Below are 25,711 nucleotides of genomic sequence, written 5' to 3'. Positions count from 1 at the left end.
CATCACAAGACACAACACAAAATGAAACGAGGTCAGCGAAAATATATTAAGATATATTAAGATATATTAAGACCTAATACTGTTCAGATCATTAAAAATAGACCCCAAGGGTGACTGTACATAATAATTAATAGTACATAAATGAGTATTAAAAAGAAGCTAACCATTCCATGATAGAATTAGACAAACGAGAAGTTTGTCTATAGTAATGGACCCTTTTGGTCTGAAACAAGTTCCTGATCAGTAATGCAGAATTACGGTGTTTGTGTAAAGCATAGGATTAAGACCAGGACAGAAGGAGTAATGGAAGCTGTGATGGGACGTGTCGGCACCAAGCCTGACTGTGGCCTGTGCCACTGTCCCTCGCTCACCCCACCCTAAACGAGCAATACATTCACACAGAGTACTGGAGGGTGTCTCTGTACCAAAGTGCATTCACCTTCCTTATCAGGGCTGCTCTTCTGGTCAGACTAGAAGTTAAAAGTAGAAATGCAGCAGATTGCCAGGACAACGCAGCGTGTGACAGAGACCCAGAAAGAGATGTGTTGGTACAATTGCAATGTAATACTGGGGTTCTGGCACTGCTCTGCAGCTGATATGCACTCTGTATCTGGAGCTGAGACACTCTTGGGATCCGTTGTCCCATACTGTGCTGTACTTGTCTGTGCGCGCTGTTCTGCAGTTGGCTTCAACTTTATCCAGACCTGAGCTCTCTATTCATTTAGCTGTAGAGAGTCCCAAAATACATTTTGGTTGAAGTGTAATGTATTACACTGAGTTATAAACATAGCTCTTGTTAAATAATAGCCAGAGCCCTGCCTGTGTTTCTGCACTCTGGTACATTGACCTTCCTTATCAGTCGACCCAGAGTTTCTGCTCTGCTGGTCACATCAGAAGAAAAAGAAATACAAAAATGCAGTCCATTGCCAAGATGACACAGTGTGTGACAGGCAGGGTCCCACAGAAGGAGGTGTTGGTCCAACTGCTGTGAAATCATTAGCTAACTGAAATCTCATATATGTTATAGGGGGAACAGAGTGGAGGCCACCCTTTGTCTGCCCATAACTCGCACTTCAGAGTTACTACATCACTGCTTACAAAGGATATTATATAACAAGTGATTGAGTGTACAGGCATCAAAGATTAGAGTCATTGTACATAGTAATTGCACAGAGTCATTGCACATAGAGTCATTGCACAGTCATTGTACATAGAGTCATTGTACATAGAGGCATTGCACATAGAGGCATTGCACATAGAGGCATTGCACATCTATTTTAAATACATACTGTATGTCAGTGACAGATAAGGTCAAACTAAGGCCAGAATGTTTTCCACTTGACTATTTGATCCTATATTGTACTATGTCTAGAAGAAAAAGAAGACAGGTATTGTGTGAATTGGGCTTTACAATGCTTGCCTGTGTTTCACCATGATTTCCCTATGTTACACTTTACTGTGCTTTTACTAAGGAAAGTAGTTAGTTTGCCATGGTTTGTTTTTTAATATGCTTTATCAAACCTCTCTGTGCTTTACTAAGCTCTCCTAGGCTCCACCACACTATTACACTGCTTTTAACTATGGTAAACTTTTATAAGGGGGAGGCTGGGAGTCTTAAAGCAGAGTGTCTGCTTGTGTTAACAGGAAGTCCATGAACATGACGAGAGACTGACCTCGAGATGCCCACGTAGGGGAGGCATGGGCAGCAGCAGCAGCAGGGGCCAGTACTGATCTTCAGACGGTCTTTGCCACATCGTTTCAGGAAGCCCTCGTCACCTCCACACTCCTCAATCATCATCAGGAGGAACATGTGAATGACGATGGCAAAGTACCTGCACAGACACAGGCCAGGGGTCAGACTAGGGCTGGCCCTGTTTTCCCTGGATCGTCCCGGTTTTGAGGAAGGTGTCCCGGGAATTCAATATGATAACTCAGGACACAACATTACTGCAATAGACGCGCAACATGAATTGGCTGTCAATACTACAGTATTAATATTAGAAATGTTTCTTACTGGATGAATACAGGATTCCTAGAGAGAGTTTACACTTTTAAGACCCCCTCTTCTGTTTGGAGGTCCTGGTTTTTTATACCTCAGAGGTGCAACCCCAGCTCAGACTCAGAAGAGCAGTGTTTCCACGGCTCGCCCGAGCAGCTGAGCGCGGCTATCTGCTCAGGTTTTGTAAGTGGTTCTATAAAGAAGGATTATTGACAGCAATGAGTTATTTTAAAATGAGAATGTTTTCTATTTTTATAATGCTTGAAGCAGCTCCCTACCAGATGAACGCTATTACAGGAAACAGTACTCACGCGGCTGCAGTGAAGTCTGTGAACATGGTCGAACGTGGAACCCACATCCCGAGGCAAGCCGTCGTACTTATTAGCTAAAGGGAAGAAGGGGAACATTACTCTTCTCAACATAGCCGCTGCAGCAATGGACAGACTTACCAGTGATTTAAATGAGACAAGACTGTATTGAAACAAGAGAGGCACTGTTCAAAGCAATGGAGCCAATGAGCGCACCTACATCCTCGTAATCACAGAATGCACTTATCTATCACATAGCAATGTCAAATCAACAGTGAGTCTGACACCAATGCAACCCAAAAGGTCTACAGAAGGCTATAGAAGGTTAGACTCAAGGCAGTTACCATGTTCCCCATGTACAGTGATTCAGACAGAGGGACTGAGACAGAGAGACATGGGAATGACACCTTGTTAAGATGCTTCCCTCACTCTCACCTGACAACAGCGATTTCAATTCAAGAAAAGGAGTTCAAAAGTCAATGACTAGGTGGGATAATCATTTCTGCATTCTCATTTAAATTATTATAACTAATAACAGGTGGCCAATTTGCATTCACTATTAGCAGAATACACCAAGGCTTGAGGTTTCAGATTATAACATTAATTATCTTTCTCTGGTAATGATTCCCAATCTCTCCATTATAGTAATTATTTCTGTCGCTGCCTTGCTTGCAATGAGACTGAAAGACACCCTTACCGGAGCCGCCCCACTCACCCACATAATGGGTGTTTTCTTTGGTCCAGGAATCTTTTTGTAGATGTACACGGCTTCCTCCATGTACACCAGCACCGAGATCAATGCCATCACAGTCAGCACTGCATACAGGACAATCCCAAACACATCCAGATCTGTCACAATTTGAAGACGAGAATGTCATTAGTGTCCAAACCTAAGCTGAAGCACACAGTTACTGCATTGCCAGGGTGATGTCTGTAAAAGTTCTAAAACCACGAAGGAGACGAGCGCAGCTCTTTTGCGTTGTGGTTAAGACGCTCGCTTGTGGTGGCCGGGGTAGCTGATTCAGACCCAGACTCCTCTCTGTTACACCTGCAAGTGTAACCGCACAGACTGACGCCTAAAGTCATCAAGGAAGTACTTCACGAATCCTACTTTTTGAAACTGAGCAAATGTGTTTGAAGATTCATACAAGCAGTAGAGTTAGCATGTTCTGGTCCGCACCTAGTAAAAACACTGCAGCTCGGAGTGCTGAGTGAGCCGTGTGAGTTTGGTTTGTATCATGCTTGCGACCACAAACTGTATGCTGATAATCCCAGCAGCTGTGTTCTGTGGTTTGTTTTAGTTCTGCTGATAATCCCAGCAGCTGTGTTCTGTAGTTTGTTTTAGTTCTGCTGATAATCCCAGCAGCTGTGTTCTGTGGTTTGTTTTAGTTCTGCTGATAATCCCAGCAGCTGTGTTCTGTGGTTTGTTTTAGTTCTGCTGATAATCCCAGCAGCTGTGTTCTGTGGTTTGTTTTAGTTCTGCTGATAATCCCAGCAGCTGTGTTCTGTGGTTTGTTTTAGTTCTGCTGATAATCCCAGCAGCTGTGTTCTGTGGTGGTTTGTTTTAGTTCTGCTGATAATCCCAGCAGCTGTGTTCTGTGGTTTGTTTTAGTTCTGCTGATAATCCCAGCAGCTGTGTTCTGTGGTTTGTTTTAGTTCTGCTGATAATCCCAGCAGCTGTGTTCTGTGGTTTGTTTTAGTTCTGCTGATAATCCCAGCAGCTGTGTTTTGTAGTGTGATCATTGACAGTTTGTATCTGTCAATGATCCTTGAGGAATGCAAGTGTGGTAAGAAATGACCTGACTGTTACTGTTCTTTTTCCAGCCAAACTGAAATGCAGAACTGAAACTCCAAAGCACCTGTGAGTGCAAAAATAGATGACTAAATACTAAGAATGCAGAATTCCTAAAACAAACATATTAGACCAACACACAAAAGAGATTAGTGCTGAGTGTATTAGCAAAGTCAGCAAGAATGATGAGCTGTCTACCTCTGAGAACAAGACAAGATCAGGACTGTTAAGAGTTAAGAGTTTAAAAGTTGAGAAATCTGTGTAGCCGGTCTATGTCAAATAGTTTGTTTGCCTCAGTGTTACAACAGCCTAATGCATGTTCCCTGTAAAATGAATGCTCGTTTTGTGTAAATAGCCTGTTGGGCTATTTTAGGGGCTTCTCGTAATGTTTTTTTTTTTTTTACTCAAACAGCATCTACTGCAGAGCAGTTTGACCCATTCACAGTTTTATTATGAGTTCAAGAAAACTCGCCAGAGCTTGTTACCTATACACTGTGGCTAATCAAGCACATATTAAAACTCACAATGGATGAGACTGCTATGCAATAGGAGTCGTATTTCCATCCCTGTCCAACACCCCTAGCCAAGAGATCTTAATGTTGGTAAGCCATTCTTCACAGAACAAATAGCCAGAAGAATCTATGCTCACAAATCCAGATGTGACAGGGGAGCAAGGGAACAGTTCAAGGGCGACTGGGCACATTAAGTCATTTTCCAAATGTAACAGACAGAGTTTCTCTTGTAACACTGTGTAACACAATTTTTGTTCCTGAGTAGTAAGTGTTATTTCCCAATTGCTTATGCCTCAAAAGTATAGAAAATGGCTATTATTCCCCACAAACTTTGCTTTTGTGACCAGGACAGTGATATTTCAAAATATCACTATTTCCAATGGCAAAATGGGCAAATGTGTGTCTTTTCGTTCACATAAAGTCAGAAAAAAACAACATATGAATCCAAATTAACATGTATTTATACTAAAGTAATACAAAAATGACTACAAAAGATTTAGAAGTGAGCAGTTTTTCGAGATTTACGATTATACTGTATTTACATTGTATTGTTACATGGTGTGATAAAAGGCCAATTAAACCCTAACTTGACTCCAGTGCTTGCTCTTCACTTTCTACCAGCTACTATCTGTCCTGATCTTTATGAAACTCCTCCAGGCCTGCGATAATCCAAGATTAGAAAAGACTTTCCAGAAACAGAATCATAAAAAATTGTATTTCTTTTATTGCTATCAGCTGTTTATGAGCCTATTATAACTCTAATTGCAGGCATGTTTTTAAAACAGCCATTTCAACTGTTGCTGCATTTGATGCCCTTAAAGTTCATGGTCCACAAACGTGGTGGCCATGCAACTATGTGTATAATATATATATATATATATATGACATGATTCACTGAACACTAAGCATTTACTACAGTGCAAATAAGGGTGTGTGTTACAAACGTTTTAATAGACGACTGAGGGCTGTTTTTTCACAGTGTTTCCTCCAGTCTTTAACTCTTATTTTGTGATAGATGAAAATTCAACAGTAATGTAAGAAAACAAAGAAACGAAATACTCGAGAATGCTTCAGGGATCTTCAGCTGTATGACTTATATGTTTGATACTAGTTTTGTAAAGTTCATAGATGTTTCTTCTCTTTTCAAAAAAGAGGAGTTAATTAAAGACTTGAGTAAATGTTTTGAAAAATATGGACCAGTCTGGTAATTTTGTAACGGTTTGTTTTTGTTTTACAAAAATGTCACAGCCCAGAAATTCAAAAATATAACATTTTGCCCCGACTTTATATTTGCTTAATATTTCAGAAATATTTTATAATTGTTTCGCCTAAATGGAAGTGCACAACGGGATACTGTATTATATACTTGGCAAACTATTAAAGCCCTTTGATACAAAGACTTGCTCTCAGCTTTGAATTGCGTTTTCTTCTTCTTTTGTACAGATCATTCCAAACCCCGAGGAGACGTGTCCCTCATTTGCATGTGCATTAGCGTCTCGGGGCAGCAGATCTGTGTCTGCAAAAGAAGAGCTATGCGCTCGAGCACCCAGCATGGTGATAACGAGTCAGAGGTTTGAAAAACATCCATTCCAATGAACCTCTAAGTGGGGACGTCAGTGTCATCTTAATGCTTGTCTCAGAGGTTTTCCAGTGAAAAGAGCAATTCCCTTGGTCCTCTTGAACTGGAATGACCCCGACAGAGACGCTGACATGCCTTGCATCCAGCTTTGATTCAGAACCATGTTATGTTTAAAGATTAGGACAAAAAAATATATCTTTCATATAAGAGCGTAGTTTTTTTCTGCTTCAACTACAAGCTACAGCTTTTTATCTCGTAAACCGTTTTAAAATGTGTTAACCAAATCTGTAGTACGGAGCACTAGAAAACACCCCTTTTGGCACAACCTTGGTTGTGGTACAGCCCTGCAAATAGAGCAGGGGAAATGCGCAGAGAGATGAGAGGATTTCGCCCTTCCTCTGGGGACAGTGGAAACACAGTGATCTGGGGGCTCTTAGCCACTGCAGTACCTTTCAAGCAGAAAGAATCGCAGCACAGCTCAGCACTGCAAGCACCAGAGCTTGGAGTGGGCTCCTCACAGACAGCCCTGCTGTAGCGCAGGGACGCGCAGTGAAATCCAGCGAAGCAGCCCTGTTATTGTGCTCTTAATGACCTGAGGAATATTGGGAGATGTTAACTTACACCTTGGAAATACACAGAAAAGTATTTGCTTGACTGCAATAAAATATCCCAGGGCATTTTCTTTGCGCCGCGTGTCATATCTCAGATTAACTGGAAACTGTCAAGGACTCAGTCACCCCTCCTCCCACAGTAAACGAGTACAGCAGTGCCCATGGGATTAGGGTCTCATCCCATGAGCCCCAGTCCTCAGCCACCGTGGCTTCAAAACCTGCCCATAGCTGCTTTCTTAAAATCATTGAACATAAGAACTTCTGTTCAATATCCATTTGGTTATAAAAGACAGCCTTTAAGCTTTTTGTATTGTGGGAAACGTTGAAAATAGGATGCAAGTCTCCAACAAACTCCTTTAACTGACCAGAGAACAGCTGGGTACAATAGACTTAAAACGATTACTAAAAGGGTCAGGATACATGCACACCGTAAGCATGTGTAAAGCCTGACTCCACATTGCTTTGTGGCTTATGTCTGGTATTTAATTTGCACGTTCTGTTATTGTATGTTGGTGTCACTTTAATTGTTATTTTCGTTTTATTTATCACGGTTCTTGCTTTGCTTATTTATATCGGTGTAGTCTTTTGCATTGATTTGTCACGGCTAAAACAACTTTCAGCTAACGAGTTACTAAACGATTTCATGTGCTTTTAATTAACATCAACCCATGCTTGTTAATTAATCCAGTCGTTAATTAATACAAAAGGTTGCTATGATACAGCCAGCACGCAGCCTGTGTGTGTTTTTAAGGGGGCGGCTGATTTACAAGCTGCAGGAGAGAGCGAGTCCCCTTGACTCCAGCGTTCCAGTGCCGTGTCTGCACAGATCATGCTGAATGAAGTTCGCTCGCAGCTGTGTACTGGGACTTTTAAATACACGCTACAGTCAATCCATGGTCTTTCATCCATGGCAAAACGCCGTTGCTGGATATGGTTTTGTTGGAAAGATTCATTGCAGCTAAGACACTGTTGTCTCTCGTTTTAACGTGAAAGCCGCGGCGTTTTACTGTCTCGTGTAGAGGGGGAAGGTTTGTTTTGTCTTTGCGTTTTCTATGTCTATTTTGTATGTTAGCCCTTTTTACATAACGTTTGCCTTTGAGTGTGTTTGTGCTTCCTCGCCTTTCATTTCATTTCTTTTCACTTACATTTCGAGTGGAAATTTCACCCTGGCGTAGCCCAACTACCAACTGTGTTGTATACCGATTTCCCGTAGGGTGCTGTTACACAGGCACCGTGCATTTTAAATGCGAAATGTTTTCATACATGACACACAAACACACAACATATGTTACTGTATGCGTCACAATAATGTTTCATTATTAAACCATTCTTCGTATGTAAAAGCTGAAGGCATATGTGTGTTTACTAGCTTGAAACACACTCTTAGAGAATTTAAACATCACGTATTCAAAACGAATACCAAAATGTACTGCACTGTGGATCGTGCAGTATGCAATAATGTGCTAACCATTGCAATAATTCAACTTCATTAAAAACACTTACTTAGTATGATCTCGATAGCCAGGGGCGGCTTCCCCGTGCAATACGGATCGATTGTAACATTCCCGAAGTCATCCATTCTTGGAAAGTTGCAAAGGTGTCGGATCCTTTTACTTACGAATTAATCTGTAAAGTAGAGATCTATTTCATGCGGACAAAGTGACCACTATCCCCGCTGCTGGCTTCCCGAGCAGTCCTCTCTGTACAGAGAGTTTTCTTGTTACTGCCCTTCTAGGTGAATTGCTGCGTTTGTTATTGTATATACACACGCCCCCGTACTGTGCGCTCACAGTATCTCCAGCAAATCAGTGTGCATAAGTGTGATCGTTCAGGCTGGATAAACGCAATGCTGAAATCACTTATGATAATACAACTCCAACGCCAGGGCAGGGTCAAAGACCAGCTGAGTAATTAATTGGATATAAAAGCAGTGTGAATCATTCAACATGAAGATTCGGGAAAAGCACAATGCAATTTATTTCCCAAGGCTGCTGCGACTAAAACGAAGTTTACAACAAATACCGAGAACAATACAATCGTGTAGAGATGTATTAGTCGGGGGCTTTGGCTTGTTTTTGGTTTTATTTTAGTTAAGTTAAACAAACACTGTGGCGCCTTAACACTCATGAGAATGTGACAATATGGTGTCTATCTCTGCATTCAGAGCCGGGCTCAATTCCTGCTTTTCAATTCCCTTTTGAAATGGATTGGAACTGGAATTGGTCTTTTAGACACCTAATAAGTGTTGTGATTGTTCAACTGCTTCCATTTGACGCCAGTTTAATTGCCTCGCAGTAACTTTAATTGAAGTAATGTGTTGCCACAGTGAGAAGCTCATTTTAACAGAATACTGCTCTATTGCAATTGTGATCAATGATGTGCTGGAACTGATTAAAAGAGAATGGAAACTGATTTTAAATGGACCCTATCTGGATTGCATTCAAATAACGATTCGCTAAATCTACTAAACGTACTGGTTTGCGTTTAGCCTATGAAACCCACGACCATGCAGAGAGAAAGGCCAACCCTCAATGTACAAGGGTCTGGTTCTGACATGCAATGAAAGGTGGAAGCAGCAGCTATCTCTTGCCAGATGGTTACTGTGTCTTTGAATCCTGGCTCTTAGAGCTGTGGGAAGAAGTCTGGCTCTGTAAACTTTGTCTGAATCACTTCCAGTAAAAGATTTCATATCTTTGTGTTCCATTCACGGAACCAGTCTATTGTTCCATTGCTTTCATATCCTATATAAAAGCAAAGGTCCAGGGCTGGGTTCCAGGTGCTCTGCAAGCATGTGAACACAAACCCCATGAAGTGCCATTGTTCTCATTTCTGGACAGACTACTTCGTAATTTCTCGGAGCACTTTTGACTTGACCTGTTATTTTAATTTTCTCTTAAACTATATTGTTATGATAACTTAGTTGGTTAATTTGATTAATGCAGTCAGTTCTCATGGGAAGATTCTTCAAGCTCACATAACATCAGGCAACTTTCAAGCATTTTCTTTGGGCTAACTTCTCAAGCAACTACTGTAGATGGCAATCCTTGTTTTCAAGCAATTTTCACTAAGAAGCTTGAACAAGATTGTTCAAACACTGCAGCTTGAACTGTTCACTCGGTGAAAATTGCTTACAGTCACCAACAGAGATTTGCTTGATAAGTTAAAAAAGCGTTGAAAGCTGCCCAGTACGGTTCGTTTGACGACAACCTGGGATCCACCCAGTTTGAAGTGGGACCCTGTCAGTGCTTTCTTCTCTTCACGTACTGTAAATGAGAATTGTCATTGAAAGAGTGCATGCTTACTGCAGGGATGGGCAATGCACTTTGTTCTGGCTCTGTAATCACAATACTAATTGAAGGCTGCTGCTGATGGTAAAGAGTTGGATTTCAAAGCGCTTTCGTGTCAGATCTCCCAGTGACACAGAAGAGCTTCCCAGTCTGGGACACTGGTCCCCCGCTATGACTGATCTGAGCAATCTTTTAATAAAATTAATGTTTCACAACATTCCAGTGCAAATTATTTTGTAGATTTTGTACATTCCAGTAGATCTTATTTTGCAATAAGTGATTACACACTGCCAGCTATATTGTACATATCATTGGGAAGCTTTAGAACCAGACTTGACAAAAATGTGAGATGAATTAGCTTCTAGGATCTGGAGGGGCGTTGTTGGTTGAATGGTCTCAAGCTCTCATTCGTAATTCTTTTTTGTTCCTATATTGAAGTAATTACTAACAGTTTACTTCTCTAGATCCTCTGTGTAATAGGACTCAGGTTCTGCATCATTTCCTACACCCTGTCATTACACGCTGTACATTAGTGCTTGTGTGCATGTATTACACACGTACCCAACACATAAGCATACCTGCCTTTAACACACAGCCTGGCTAGCAATGAGGGAGTGGGATCACTCACGACTGAGTTCAGCTACACTGAGGGCATTCACCCCAGCGGGAGCTGCTTTCTGGAATTCCACCAAGTTCTCTTTAATCAGGTTTCACTGTGTCATCTCTCCCTGTGTGTGCACAGGCAATGTTTAACAGGTAGACATGTGGACTGATCTCCTTATTTCTTATGCTGTACTATTCTCTAATGCAAAATATGTCCTGGTCATCAACCTCTTCATCATGCTGATAAATCACATTTTGAATGTACAGCTATGACAATGGATGTGTGTTACTGTTATATGACTACCAATGACTTATCTGCTCTTGCACGTATACTATCTGCATTGTTTGGTGCTTTGCAACAAACTAACAGCATTCCTACAGAAATCAAGAAAATACACACACTCACACAAGCTACTACTTGTTATTTTCTCTTCAACGCTGCAGAAAAGGGCTGTATTCATTAAACAAAAAGTGATGTACTTATAAATATAGCACTCTGATAAAATGGTGAAATAAACGAGACAGCTGTGAATGTAGCCCTCTATTAGCCATCTGTTAAAACTGTGGTTCAAATGCATATGTAATGAACACCTTGTATCTATATTATTAATCCCGCAGGTGTGTCCCTTATTTTCATCACAACACACTGCAAAAAAAGACCCACAAAATATCGTTTTAGGCTATGCAAAACTGCATGTAGCTGGTTTTGCCAATGTTAAATGAAAGAACTCAAAACTTACACAATACTGTATAGAACCTTAATATAAAATCATATTAAAGCAACTGAATTAGTAAGCACATTAAAATGACTATAGAAACACATTTACACAATTTAAACATTGATTAAAAAGAACTTAACTATAAAAGACACACATACAATGTAAAACTTACAATTAATAACATCATTAATACCTCATGCAGAAAGCCATCACTATACTGGCATGGTGTGCGTGCTTTATCGTCTTGAAAGCAGCATCAGGGTACCAGTGCAGCACTGTTAGGTGGAGAGAATCTGCACCAATGCTTGAGTAACCTACAGCATTCGTTCAAAATAATCTGCTAGCCAGGGTATACCAGCAGAAAATGTCCCACACCAGGGCAAGTCCAAATCCAATCAGGCAGATAGGTCCTAATAAAGTGGCCAGCCATGGGCACCTGGGGTTAGCAAGTCAGAAAAATCTGGTTTTTACCAATTTTACAGCTGATAAGCTAATCACAGCTGGTGAGTGATATCTGGGCTCACTCTGAAAACAGCTGAGACATGACAGTTTACCGCAGCGTCATTCTATCCTGTTTGTTGAATAGTTCTCTGAGCACACTTCTTTCAAGCCATGGCATTATTAGTTTGAGTTTGAGGCATGCGTTTTCATGTGCCACAGGGCTGGATCTCAGGGTTATTTTATTGCCGCAATCTTCTCAAGCAATTGACTCTTACCATTGTCATCCCACTCCCACTGAAATTATACAACTGAGGCTATTGCTTTTCTTAAGAAATACATTGTGGGCATATTCACAGATTCATTTTTGTGAAAGAAAATTAAACCAGTAACACAAATTGTATTGATGTGTAATGGTACTCCATAGAAACGATTTCCTGTGCTGTTAAAAACTGCAACATTACATTTTTGGTTGAGTCATTTGAAATTCATTTTAAACTGAACAGCTATTTGTTTGCTTTACATAAAAAGAAAACATCTTACATTCATGTTTTATAGATAATACATTAGTAATTGATTTTGCCACAATCCACTGGTTTAAGAAACCCTTGTGCATTTATTTCTGGGGTCTTGGTGGGAATAATCACTATGCAATGGCCTTGCCTTGAATCTGGATGACGTTTTCAGCTTGTCTTGATAATGCATGATCTAGTGGTGTGTAGTTTGAATAGGAGTTCAGAGAGGCAGAGGAGCAGATGGGAAGGAACAGCGCAGAGCATATCTTACACACACGTTTACGAACACATATTATAAAAAGGATGCATACAATAAAAATAAAACTTCCTTAACCCAAGCAAATGCTTCCATTTCATCTAAACTCACACTTTCATTGCTAGGTGTAACAATACGAGTAGTGCTGACTAGTGGCTAAATCTTAGTACTGCAAGCGAATAGAGATTCATATTCAAAACTAATGCAAGCGAAGACAGTGGTGTACTGTATTGTGTTCCTGCTATACACTGCAACAAAGGAGCGCTGTAGTTTAAACCCTAACATAACACACTGGGCACTAGAAGATTGTTGCCTTTTTTAACTGCAATGCAGAACAGTTTCAATATAAACTGTGTGCAATCCTAACCTTTAAATCACTCAGTTGAAGCTCTGTGTCTTATGTCCAAATGAAACTGCTTTTGCAGCTCTGCATCGAAAGTGTGTATCAAAGGCTGCACTCCATATAACATCCTTCCAATTCAACTCGAACACCTACTTAAGGAAAGTTTGATGGTCCAGTGGTCAGAGAAAGGGGCTTGTCACCAGTAGGTTCCCAGTTCAATCTCACCGTGTGCAACCCTGAGCAAATCACTTAACCCCCTTGTGCTCCGTCCTTCAGATGAGATGTAAAACAAACAAGGTCCTATCGAGACTCTGCAGCAGCAGTTGTGATGCATCGTTCACCCCCAAGTCTCTGTAAGTTGCTTTGAAGAAAATGATTAATAACAATTTAAACACTCATGTATATTTAAATGCAGTGTACAAGAAGATAACCCTTCTGGATGTCTGTATACAGTGAGACATGCTTGACAGAAACAAACGCTCATCAAGAAAAAATAATGAATTTAATAATTTTTTACAAGTTATATCACGTACACACATTACAATACACAGCCCTGGATTCATCTGGTTTTTGTTTTTATTTTTACAAAGTATACATCTAGAGTGGGCACGTTCAAAGGGTTTTTTTGTACAAAGCAATAGTTTAGATTATATTATAGTTTAAACAGTTTTAACTATTTCACAAAGCTATCCCCATATCCACAGAAAAAACAACATACTAAATGTGTTAAAAAATGTACAGCACTGTGTAAATTTTCATCAATTAATACCATTTTGAGTAAGCATTAAGAAGCCTCTTGCAGGTTATTATCATGTTGAATTTCGGAACGGATAACGGGACAGGTTTAGACAGCAGCACAAAGTTTCAGCAGGGAGTACGAAAGATGTGTGTACCATTATGTTGACAAAAATGCCAATTTGATTTCATACAAATCTATATAAGCTGCATTTCTATTAACAAGAAAACATTTCTGTGTTAAATGAACATGTTTATAACATTAGACCCCCTAACCTGGGGAACAGAGGGGCCAGTATTACATTTAAATAACTTACAATATAAAACAACATTTTAATAGGTTTGAAATAATTCAGCACCACCCAGGACCTGCTCAGAAAGTTGTGTAGCGCAGCACTTAGTGCCATTAAACATCTGAATTGATCGTTTAGACCCTGCTGCTTGCTTTCTGACAATGGGTCACATGACGAACAACAGCCAAAGAAAAATCATACTAGAATATGGAGTACTTACTTTAGCATAAGGGTTAAAAATACTCTTTGATCCTGCGCAAGCAGTAATTGCGATTATATATATATATATATATATATATATATATATATATATATATATATATATATATATACTATTATTAATTCTTAAGGACAACAGACAACTTTTTTATTTAAGGGAACAGCTCAAATAAACTCTGTGTTCCATCCAAACAATTGGATGTTTGATGTTGTTCAAGTTGTCATGAGGTGGAAACCATCAATATATAATAATGCTATAAGCAAATGATTTAAAAGCCTCAATCCCTGATATTGCTATTTAACAAAACCAATAAATATTCGCTTCCTATTTAAAAACATGCTCATCCAGGACAGGACTGTTTTTAATCCACTGCCCTTTACACTGAATGTGTTAAGCCAAGAGAAATCAGAGTTAGCTCACACCTAAATATGAACAGTGGTGTCCACAGGAAAGGACTTGTGGTAATGATGTATGAAGCAGAGACTTCTGGAAACAGCAGGGCCCTGAGAGATACAATGGCCTTACCTGCTGACAGTTAAGTGCTTGCGTTGAGTTTACTAGCTAATCAAGATAAAGCAACAGTCCGACACGGTAATCCTTACAACAGAAGTTGTAACACAGCTAAGGATATTTAAAAAAAAAAAAAAAAAAAAAAAAAAAATGTAATAATTTGCAATCATAGGATTCAAAGTATTGTTTGAATCTGTATGCTTCAAATAAAAAAAAAAAAAAAAAAAAAAAAAAGTGTATTTAAAAACAAAACAATCGCATAGGGCAGGTAACACACAGGAGACACTACAATCTAAAATTGACAACCGAAGAACAAAGAAAGGATTTAACATTTAAACAACAATGAAATGTCCTTAAGGTTTAACAGAACGAGAGGGCGGTTCCCAGCACTGGTGTCCTGCCCCATCACTCTGCTGACACCATGTCTTTATGATGCCTCATGATGTGCTGGTTCTTCTCAGACGGTCTCCGGAAGCCTTTAGTGCAGTAGTCGCAGCGGTGGGGATATTCTTTCGTGTGGATGGAAATGACGTGCCTCTTGAATCCCGACGCGTCGGCCGTGCTGTAATCGCAGTACTGGCACTGGTACATCCGCCTGCCTCTGTGGACCTTGACGTGCTTCTTCAGGTCATTCCGCTGCCCGAAGCTCCTTTTACAGCGCTTGCACGCAAACGGCTGGTCTTTGGTGTGCACAGACAGGATGTGGCGGCTCAGGACGAACGGATCGGAGATCTTAAAGTCGCAGTGCCGGCACTGGTGCACCTTCTTGTTCCGGTGTGACGTCATGTGCTTCTTGAGCTCGGAGGGGCGGTGAAACCCTTTGAAGCACACGTCGCACTTGTGCGGATAGTCCTTGGTATGAACCGAGATGACGTGCCTTTTCAAATCGCTGGAGTTGGAGCTCTTGTGGTCACAGTGCGAACACTGGTGGGTTTTGCCTTCTTCATGAGTGAGGGTGTGATGCAGGAGTTCCTCTGCCTCCGCGAAGGTCTGGAAGCAGCGCTCGCATTTGTACGGCATCTCTTTGCTGTGCTTAGTCTTCACGTGTGTTTTAAGATTGGATGAGTCGGCAGATTTGTACTCGCAGTAAAGGCACTGGTACGGTTTCTCTCCAGTGTGTGTTCTCATGTGTTTCTTGAGCTCTGAAGGGTGGCGGAAACCCTTCCCGCACTCCACGCAGATGTGAGGAAAGTTCTTGCTGTGCACGGCCAGGAGGTGCCGGTTCAGCAGGCCCTGCTCTGCTGTTTCGTAGTCACAGAATTTGCACACGTGCATCTTAGTGGTTGCCTTCTCCCTGTGAACCATCTTGTGGGTGTACAATGCACCCGCGTGTGGAAACTCCTGCTCACACTCGTCGCACTCGACGGCTTTCTCCACTTTGCTCGTGAGCTTGTGACTCTCCATGTGATTATGCAGACTGGCTTTCTTGTTGGTCGTGAAGTCACAGTCCGTGCACTGGTATCTTTTTTTGTTTAGGATTTCAGGATGGTTCTTCATGTGCCTCTTAAGAAATCCTCTGGATTTAAATTTCTTTCCACAAATGACACAAGGGTAGACTGTCAACGGCTGTCCGTAAGGGCCAATAATAATAGCTGCAGGAGAAGAAGAAAAAAAGAAACACAATAGTCACTTCCAATAATCAGCCATGGTCTGTTTGGTATTTTGAGCTCCATCAGATTAATGAAGTATTTCCCAGAAAGTCTGAGTGACACTGAAAGCCACCTGATCAAACTCTTGAGATTTTGAACAGAGACATATCTCTGGTGTCGATGTTTGTACTGGGGTGGAAAAATGTATTTCAAGTCTATCTTCAATATAAACTATCAACATTTACATGTGTGAAAATATAAAGCTACTCCAGCTGGAAGGATCAGCATGTAGCATCCAGTGCATTTCTCCACAAAGTACTAGAAGCATGGCATGTACAAAGCAGAACTGTGATGGCTCTAGTCAACGACTCCACTCCACTCGGAATTAAGTCGCAATTTTTCGTGACTCGACTCGAGCCATTGTCTTTATGATAAAATCAATAACCAGCTTATTTCATTTTCAATACATGCAGCCCCTCTCTAACACACGCAGTCATCTTGTCATTTTGCACATAAACAGGTTCCTGCCATGGTTGTTAAGACCATTGCTAAGGAAATAGAAACCCCCTTTCTAGCCTATAGCACCGTTCTGTGATCACAACGTCACAGGCAGCAGGGAGCCCCAGAATCAAAATGTGCAGATGGGAAGCAAAGATAGATTTCTGATCACTGATCACAGAAAACCCTGAGGAAAAAAGTGACTTTTGAGTTTTGTCACAGTCATGAAAAAAGAACAAAAACACCAGCAACACGGAGAGTGCACTAAAAGTACCTGCGGGGGTGGAGTTCTCTTTTAATAATGATAGAGCCAACCTGGAGAGAAACAAGCAGGCTGCATCGTGCCAGCACTGTAAAACGACAATATGAATAAACTGCATTCAAAACACAGCACCAGCAACTGCCACTAATTTATCCGGGAGGTTTATTTTCAATGGCTAAAATGAGAATCAGATTTAATTAAAAACACTCAGGCACAATGCAACAGTGGTATTTTTCCAAAATGAGTAGGTAATTGATATTCGATACTTAAAAAAAAAAAAAAAGAATAATGCCAGGGCACATTAAACAACACGGCAGAAAAAGCAATGATTAGGAGTTATTTTTCAGGTTTTGTCAGCACACAAATGAAGGTAATGAATGCATCTAAAATGTTTCTAATAAGTAAAATGTTGTGAAAGCTGAAAAGTAAATCATTTGGGAAGTATGTGCTGCTCCCTGCTCTCTTATTTAATGTGTGTATGATTGTATGTATTTTATCTATATTTATGAACACCATATATCTTAAGGGAGTTGGTGCTTTGTAGCTATTTTAAAATTTTCCTTCCAATTCTGAATAAAACGTTGTTTACAGTACACATTTGTTAAGCTAATGCAAACTAATAAAAACTATAAACATTTGGAAGTTTACCTAAACTAATATTAGGTAGCCCAAGGTCAGTGCTAATCAGGGTCTGTGAAACTACAGGTTCATGTTTAAAGTCTTAGCTAAAGACTAACTAAGACTTGAAACGTTTTTCTTTTCTTTCTGGTCAAGTCTCATTTAACATACACATACATACAGCTTTAACCTAAAGTTGTATGTATGTGTATATTAAGTACAGTATTATGTTTTGTTATCCCATTAGGACTCCAAGAGACACCTTTTTATTATGTTTTGTGCTTTTGTGAAACAGTATCTGTGACTTAAAAATGTCTACATTTAATGGAAAAAGACCCTCCATAGCTCAGCTTACACTGAGGAGAGATATGTAGTACAGATTCTATGTTGCCTGTGAATTATATAAAATGTTGGCTCAGTTTCTTTATTTTTCTATTTGTCTCCTATGTGTTCAAACCTTGAAGTAATATCTCAGCACGAAATTAAATGCCACCAAATTTATTTTTATTTGGTTAATGTATCTGAAACAAAGCTATAAGGTGGAGTGTCAATGTTGCGAAGTGAGTAAATATTAGATATGTTCTTTGTTTTGTGGTATCATTCATTACTAAACACCCAACCCAACTGAGCACAGAGAAAGGGTCTTTATACAGCGGCAAACTGTGCTTCTAAATAGATCAAGGAATCAAATCCACTCAAATGGAAAGAAGAAAACGAAGCAGAAACCGTGGACTTTTAATGAGGAACATAAGTGGGGCAAGTATGAGCACATTATTGTGCATCCTTATTTTGTATTCAACAGATTTTTTATGTATAGATTGCTAATCTCCTGTAAAACTAATCTGATTAAAATCAGGATATCTTGAACTGTCAGAACCAGTGCTTAACTTGTACCGGGGCTTGCCAGGGCAGAGCCCCTGAACCTCTGGGTGTGCAGAGTCATACTCCCGGTACCTCTAGTTAAAAATCTCATAAAATGCTTTCTTTTTAAATTCTCCACAGCTGTATCAAGTCTGTGAGTTCTTGCTTGCACTGAAGAGAGACAGTCCGCTGCCACGTTTGAGCCTACTTTAAATTACTTTACGATTTCAGCTTGAGTGCCTTTAAGCACGATGATCTGGCTGCAACTCTATTGTTTTTTATACACAAATAAGCTACTTGATTTGAAAAACATCACGAACGATGCAAGCAATTTCTTACAGCACTCGAGTCTTTACTCCCCAAAGACTCTAATCAAGTCCCAATTCTGGTTACTCGTTATAACTCTGGTGCAAAGTGTCCTGCTTCATTCTGGATAAAGCTAAATTCCTACATATTCATCCAATTTCAAGAAACACAAGGCACGCTATATATCTTTTAATGTACAATTTCAAGCCATGCTTACCTGCTCTACTTCTGCCATTGTAGATTTGCTGATGGTTTGGCGTCTTAACTTTTGAGGAATAAAGTAGAGTGCAGTTAGAAACATTGTTTTCGCTGCACCACATTAAATAAAATTATTTGGATGAATAAATTTGAACAACCATCTAACTGGTTGCAATTTTAACCATTATCTTTCAAAATCGGAGTGTAGTAAATAAAACAAGTACTGACATGAATCTAGGGACGCGGTCAGGTGATCCATTGGGGTAATTTCTTTTTATCAAGTGGGACTGACACACTGAGCTTTATGAGCTCCTACTCTCTTATACCTGTACTAGCAACTATATTGTATTGAAAACTGGGCACAACTCAGATTCTTAAGAATTTCCAATGAGCCTCTGAAATCTCATCATAATCAGCAGATCGAGTTTCCCCGTCAATTGGCACTCATTCATACCTGTTATGCCGTTTACTGCAATCTGGTATTTTTGGGACAGCAGCAGCTGTGTATGGAGCAGCAGAAAGCTATTCACCTGTCTGGAACTGCCTGGTGTCGACTCTCTTCCTCTTCTTGCTCTTCTGCTTCCCCAGCTTCTCTGTGTTCACAGAATCATCGATGTGCAGGAGCGCACTAGCAGCACCGTGCCTGTTCTCAACAGCCTCACTTTCATCATGACCTGGTACAGGCAGGGAGGAGAAGCAAGCTGAACATTACCATTAAACTCTGCACAGCTGTATATGAGTCGAGAAAAGAGAACCAGGAATTCAACCAACTGATTGCTAATTTGCTTGCTATGGAAATGGATTGAAGTTTGCCACTGCTTTGTCTACTTTGTATTCTAACGAATCAATGCTAAGCGGAAACACAGCCAAGGTATAGTATAGCATTACATCACTCATCCAACCAGGTGTTACCCCGATGGAAAAGTGTGACCTGTATTGAACACATGGACTCGGGCTTCACGTAACACACGTCAATGCAAAGTTTCAGCTGTGTTACTGTAGTGTCTCCTAGGATGGGCACTGGAAAGCCACTGATTTTAGAAGGACTTCCCATCAGAAAACACTCTACTTCTCCCTAATGACCACAAAACAATGCGCTGTGTCCAGAGGTCATGCTGGCCTGTGAAGTGAAAGGTGATCACAAGAAAAAGACAAGTTGTAGTTGTGCAAGTCAGCCGGTTTGTTTTGCAGACCGCACCCCCCTGCAGGAAGGAAGCAGCACAGCCTGGAGCTCGTAACTACTAACCGTATGCAGCCGCCCATGCTACAGGCATGTAGTCTTTGCTGAGGGCTGAGCTGTCATATTCTCGTTCATGCGCCACCGCCTCCTCCCCTCCGACTACCACCTCCATGTACACCTCATCAGCAATGTCAGCAACGTCTTCAAAAGAAAAGAGAAACAACACACTTAAGCACCGAACAGCCACAGGCCTGGGGGCAGAGGGAGGGAACGACACACACATTATGAAAATGGTCCCCCAAGTCAATACGACTCCACCCTTGAAAAGCGCAGATTAGAAAACACACTGCAGGAAAGGGACATTTGAGAAAGATGCTTATGTGCTTAACTTAACTAAATGATGTGTCTAGATCTTTTTAGTATCTCAATCTTGGATCTAAACTGGAGGCACAGCCCCTAAGACCCCCCTGGTCATCCACTAGTCACTAGTGAGATCATCATTACTGTACCAAGAAAGTAAATATATCTATGCAGTAAATCTCACCTCAATGCAGTTCTATTGACTATCCATAATCACCAGACTCTTAGGAGACACAGCAAATGCTTGTCGCTTGCTATAGCTGATGGAAGCCCTCATTTTTATTCTTAAAGGAAAAAAACATAATTATAATATTTAATTGTTACAAGGTTTTTTTGCCAGTTTTAGAATCTTTTTTATTGTTTGTATTTCCTTTAAGAAAAAAAAGATCACTTCAAAAAGTAAACGACATATACAATTTCAAACACTACACTCACATGTCATAGGAAAAGCAGCTAATTTATAAGCAAGAATTTGAAACAAGCATAACAAACAGCAGTGCATTCAAAATGAGGCTAGACTTGCTAAATAAACCTACAGGGAGTGTAATCCCTCAATTCTAGGGACTGGCTGAACTGGTCTTCACAGAGCCCAGTCCTGTGAAGGGAGGGCGTTCTGGCTGTATCTGTCAGACTCTACATCCTAGTCCATCAATTCCCAATGCTGCTGGTAAGGTACTCACTGAGGTCTTCTTGCTGGGAGTCATTTACTGTCATATAAACCATCTTCTCTCTGGAGGCACAGCCAATGCCTGCCTGTTGCAGTAACTCCACCACTCCATTATCATTTTCACTCTCTTCTATATCAACTGTACCGCCTTAAGACAAGAAAAAAAATTAAACTTGTACACGTGTTCAAAGTGTAATATGTTTTAAGCGGTTATTAGTAATGGGTTATCCCTTACCAAGGTCATCTTCTCCAGAGTCAGCTTTAAAGATGTAGACCTTAATGACTTCGGCGCTGTCTTCTTTCGAGGGGTCGTTGTGTTCTGACATGCCTGTATCCATGGACATCTCTCCATTTTCATCCTGTACAATTTTACCATGCTCATCCACTGGAAAAAAATGTAAGAAATAATCAATCTGTACCTTGTTCTGATGAGCAGGAAATCCAGGTTTCACTTTGTATGATTAATCTCTAATCAAGCCGAGTAAGAGTAACACATTTGCCCTGTTTACACAGAATGTGTTGTGCTTTAAACATTGTGTTTTGTCACTGACATTCTGAGTGAGATCCACTCTCAATTATATGTGTAATTCTTATTGATTTGTCTTAACGGGACATCATTTATATTTCATTGGGTAATTACAATCTACCACCAGGTGGCACTATACGCGTGTAAAATAAATAAATAAATAAAATAAAATAAAACAAAATGCGTTGCTCTCAACACTTACAAGAAATCATCAAGAAATCCTCGCAGCTAGTCTGGTCCTCCACTGGAATCCCATCGGCGTCAATCACAGCCTCGGAGGAACAGTTTGTCACCAGAACTTCTTCAGGAACGATGTCCACTTGCAGCTCATCCACGGGGATGTCTGCTGCAGAGCTGTTGGCATGCGCAACACCTTCTACAGCCCCCACCTCAGTCAAGTGCATGGACTGGGTCTCCAGAGCACCCTCCTGTGCGGAGGCAATGACCTCGGGAGACAGAGCATCTTCTGGTACTGGACAGGGATCCAAAGAGACCTCCGCGGTGACGTCTGTGTCCAACACCCCCTCGGGAACTGTTTCAGGCTCCTCTGCCTGCGGGCTGGCCTGCACATACTCTGCAACAACATCCTCGATGGCATCCTGGATCACCACTGTGTCCAGGTCTTCAGGGGCTAAGCTGTGGACTGTCACATCCGAGCACACCACCTCTGAAACATAGACAGTTTCTTGCACTTCAACCACGATATCATCTCCGTTGATGAGAGCACTGGTGTTGGCATCGTTTTCTAAAAGTATATTAAAAGAAACAAATGAATATTCATGTCTAAATCCACAGCTCATTGTGCACACACTCAAGTCAAACATGTGTAAAAGGTGCATTAAACTTACAGTGGTAACCCATACCAAGTTAATTCTAGACGCAAGCTTCTATAATATTACCAGAAAAGTCACAATGTTATAAAGTTCCAGGACAAAATATTTCTCTTTATTTAGCATAAGTGCCTTTTCTCAGTGCTTACATCACAAACCAAGAAAGTAATGCAACTGTTAGTCTACTTGAGTAAATGGATTATGTAGGACATGCTAAAATGAATTATGCATTACCATTTTGCAGTTTCATTACCTGATGCATCAAAAATCACCTTGGTCTCTTGTGGATGCAGTTCAAGTGCAGTTACATCTCCATCCATGGTCTTTGCACTTCATCTGTCAGTTTGACTAAAAGACATAAAAGGTATGATTCAATTGAACGGACTTGCAATTGATCCTGGCAGTTAACGAGTTACCGCATTTCAGTGTAATGTGACATTATAATCAATAGAGGGCGCACATCTTCAGGAAGAGTCAGCAATAACGAGGCACAGCCAGTAGTAGTCTGACCAGTGTTGGGTTACTGCAAGTAAATGGGAGCCGCATTAATACAAATTAATTGGTGGAAATCGACATTAGGCCATATACAGACAACACTGCTAGCTTTCTAACATGCTCCATACCTGTCTTTATAGTCCTCACAGCTCCAAAAAGCAGAACTGATCCAATTTGAGAAAAGGGTGAGAGAGAGGAGGCGCATTTTCAGGAGGAAAGATAAGAGTTAGGGCGAGTCTGGCAGCACCCAGCTGGTGGATGCGGGTGTCGCCGACCACATAAGAAACTGTTGGATAGTTGGGTTGATTTTAGTACATGCTTTTGCGGTTTAAGTTCATGAATCTCGGAGATTATTTGTGTTTATTAAAATATACCGTATTCACATTGACTAGTATATGTTTGTATGTTGTTGAAGAAATAAATGCTCTGACCGTCACTAAATAAAACAAAAGTTTGAACATTTAAGTTTTCTTTTTGCTCGTCACCGGGCGGGTGGGATTTAAACGCCGAGCAGTTGTGGCAGATCCATTGCTACCCCCCACACAGCGCACAATGAGGTTGAGTGTGTGTCCCTCTGCAATGAAGTTCCTGTCTGTGCTTGAACACCGATAGCAGTTTGACAAGGTAGAGAAGGGGAGGCACCAGGCGCTGCTGCACCCCTCAGCACACAGCGCGCCCAATGACGAGATGGGTTGTGACAAAAATGTCAACAAACCAGGAAACCGGAATTCCAATGTATTTAATTATTCACATTGGTAAATAGCAAACATAATGTGTTATCATAACTTTCTGTACTTAAACAGAATTGTGTTTATATCCGTATCTCCGCCTAACGGTACGAATGTCGCTAGTTTCGTTCCTCTTTTGCAGATATTCATATTTTAAAACGTACTAAAGATACTTCACTAGAGCCAAGATGGCGTTTGCTCTCCTTCCTCCCCACAGTCGCCATCTTTCCTCTTCCAGCAGAACTATATTTGCAACATATTCTGCATGAAAAGAATTGTAAATAAGCGATAACTACGTCTCGTAATTATTAACCATTTCGTGTATATAAATACAGGCATGTCGACTTCGGTTTTTTTTTTTAATTAATTTTGGGGTTCCTCTGCTTTCCTTTCTCGTTCCCCGAGGCCTACCTGCGGCCTCCTTGCGGCCTGCATCTTAGCGACGATCTTTGGCCTACCGACAAAACTCTTTATCGCGTTTTTAAATAAAAATAATAATAATTATAATAACGTGTTTGATCGAAGTCCCGGGAAGGCGCGCAGTTTTAAGCGCGCTGGTTTCCCGCACCGCGCCTCGCTTACCAGCAGTCCTGTTATTTGCTCTCGGTAGGCGGCTGTTTTTCCCCCCGCTGCCAAGGCCGTTCGGGTTCCCCCCAGTCTCGGGTCCGGCTCGATCGGGAGCTTGTCTCGGCGGGGCGGGCCGTTGAGACGGCAAGGAGGGAGGGGCCGAGCTTCTCCGAGCTGCGCTGACACACACAGACAGGCAACAGCCCGCAGCTTCTCCAGCGCCGAGCCCGCCGTCAGCACGTCACGTCACAGCCTGAGAGCTGCAGGAAAATGCGGAAGGGGTTTGAACCGAGCAGCTGGCATCCCACTCAGGCCGAGAGAGGATGCAATTTGCGAGTAATGAAATACAACATAGTTTTTTTGTTTGCGCACTGTAGTTGGCGATAATTGGATTACCTTTAATGTTTGAAATTTAAATCCTATTTTTAGAACAAAAAAGGTCAAATAAAACATTCTGAAAAGGATAGAGAAGGTATTCGAGGCGATACAGTGTAGCGCTAATGGACTTATGCCGATATAACTAGCGGATTAATAAAGCATGATAATGAGTCTCGTATCAAATATTAACTCATCTTATTTTATTTTATGTACTTTGTAAGGTTTATGTTTAAAGAGGAATTAATATAAACACGGCCTAACAAAATCTGATTGCGGAGTCCCTGTGCAATCAGCGGAATAACAGTACCGCAAAGTTACAGCTTCACATTTATTTCTTAAAATAACCTTTTGACCGGTTTACCCTTAATATAGTTATTCCTTACATCCAGTATTTTTTTTAGTTAAATTTCATATAAAAAAGGTGTGGGCAAATATAATTTTTACTGAAGTCTAACAAATCGCCACGTTGTACAACAATTAGTTTCAATCGAGCAAAGTTTGTATGAAAGACGCTGCAATTCGTGTTTTGTGCCCAATCAATGGGAAGTGATTTTTTAAAAAATTTTTATTTCCCCTAAAGTTGGAATACAAAAATAATTAGTTTGCAATAGTGTAAACAAAGGTACACGAACTGCAAAGCATATAACTTCCAAATAAGCGATTCGCACGTTTGTGTTCCCATTGTCATTGTTTTATGAGCCCACATATTCGGCAGAGTTTATAAAGCAGGCATGGTTTACTTGTAAGGTAAAAATGTAATGATTTGTGCTTCACAATGGCTGTCGCAGTTTGGTTTGTTGATTTATGTTTTGAGTGTTATTTGTATACAGAAATCGTAGGACAAGACTAGCTCACTCAATTGATTGAGATCTGTGCTTTTATACAATATAAACACGTGTAAATTGCACCCAGCATTCCCTGCATGTAA

At 40.7% G+C, this 25,711-nt stretch overlaps 2 protein-coding genes across 5 annotated transcripts; both read right to left on the bottom strand.

The window, feature by feature from the left end:
• Window positions 1-1,576: 1,576 nt before the first annotated feature.
• On the bottom strand, window positions 1,577-8,645 carry LOC121302562 (organic solute transporter subunit alpha-like). 2 transcript variants are annotated; one of them, XM_041232563.1, is made up of 4 exons: window positions 8,305-8,645; window positions 3,023-3,156; window positions 2,311-2,384; window positions 1,577-1,832 (listed from the first exon to the last, which is right to left on the bottom strand). In XM_041232563.1, exons 1-4 carry the CDS (start codon window positions 8,378-8,380, stop codon window positions 1,592-1,594), a joined length of 525 nt encoding a protein of 174 aa, XP_041088497.1. In that variant the 5' UTR covers window positions 8,381-8,645; the 3' UTR covers window positions 1,577-1,591. The 2 variants fall into 2 exon arrangements, with proteins under 2 accessions (XP_041088497.1, XP_041088496.1); XM_041232562.1 differs by having other exon boundaries at window positions 3,005-3,156; window positions 8,305-8,642.
• A 4,804-nt stretch (window positions 8,646-13,449) lies between these two features.
• LOC121302790 (zinc finger X-chromosomal protein) lies at window positions 13,450-24,769 on the bottom strand. Of its 3 annotated transcripts, none has more exons than XM_041233002.1 (9): window positions 24,421-24,729; window positions 22,869-22,963; window positions 21,988-22,530; window positions 21,495-21,644; window positions 21,273-21,407; window positions 20,299-20,433; window positions 19,583-19,726; window positions 19,072-19,119; window positions 13,450-16,312 (listed from the first exon to the last, which is right to left on the bottom strand). In XM_041233002.1, exons 2-9 carry the CDS (start codon window positions 22,933-22,935, stop codon window positions 15,126-15,128), a joined length of 2,409 nt encoding a protein of 802 aa, XP_041088936.1. In that variant the 5' UTR covers window positions 22,936-22,963; window positions 24,421-24,729; the 3' UTR covers window positions 13,450-15,125. The 3 variants fall into 3 exon arrangements, with proteins under 3 accessions (XP_041088936.1, XP_041088937.1, XP_041088938.1); XM_041233004.1 differs by lacking the exon at window positions 13,450-16,312 and adding an exon at window positions 16,794-17,157 and having other exon boundaries at window positions 24,421-24,769; XM_041233003.1 differs by lacking the exon at window positions 19,072-19,119 and having other exon boundaries at window positions 24,421-24,727.
• Window positions 24,770-25,711: the final 942 nt, after the last annotated feature.

The sequence above is a fragment of the Polyodon spathula genome, chromosome 30 (genome assembly GCF_017654505.1).
Source record: "Polyodon spathula isolate WHYD16114869_AA chromosome 30, ASM1765450v1, whole genome shotgun sequence".
Classification (NCBI taxonomy): domain Eukaryota; kingdom Metazoa; phylum Chordata; class Actinopteri; order Acipenseriformes; family Polyodontidae; genus Polyodon; species Polyodon spathula.
This window is presented reverse-complemented; position numbering and strand designations above follow the sequence as displayed.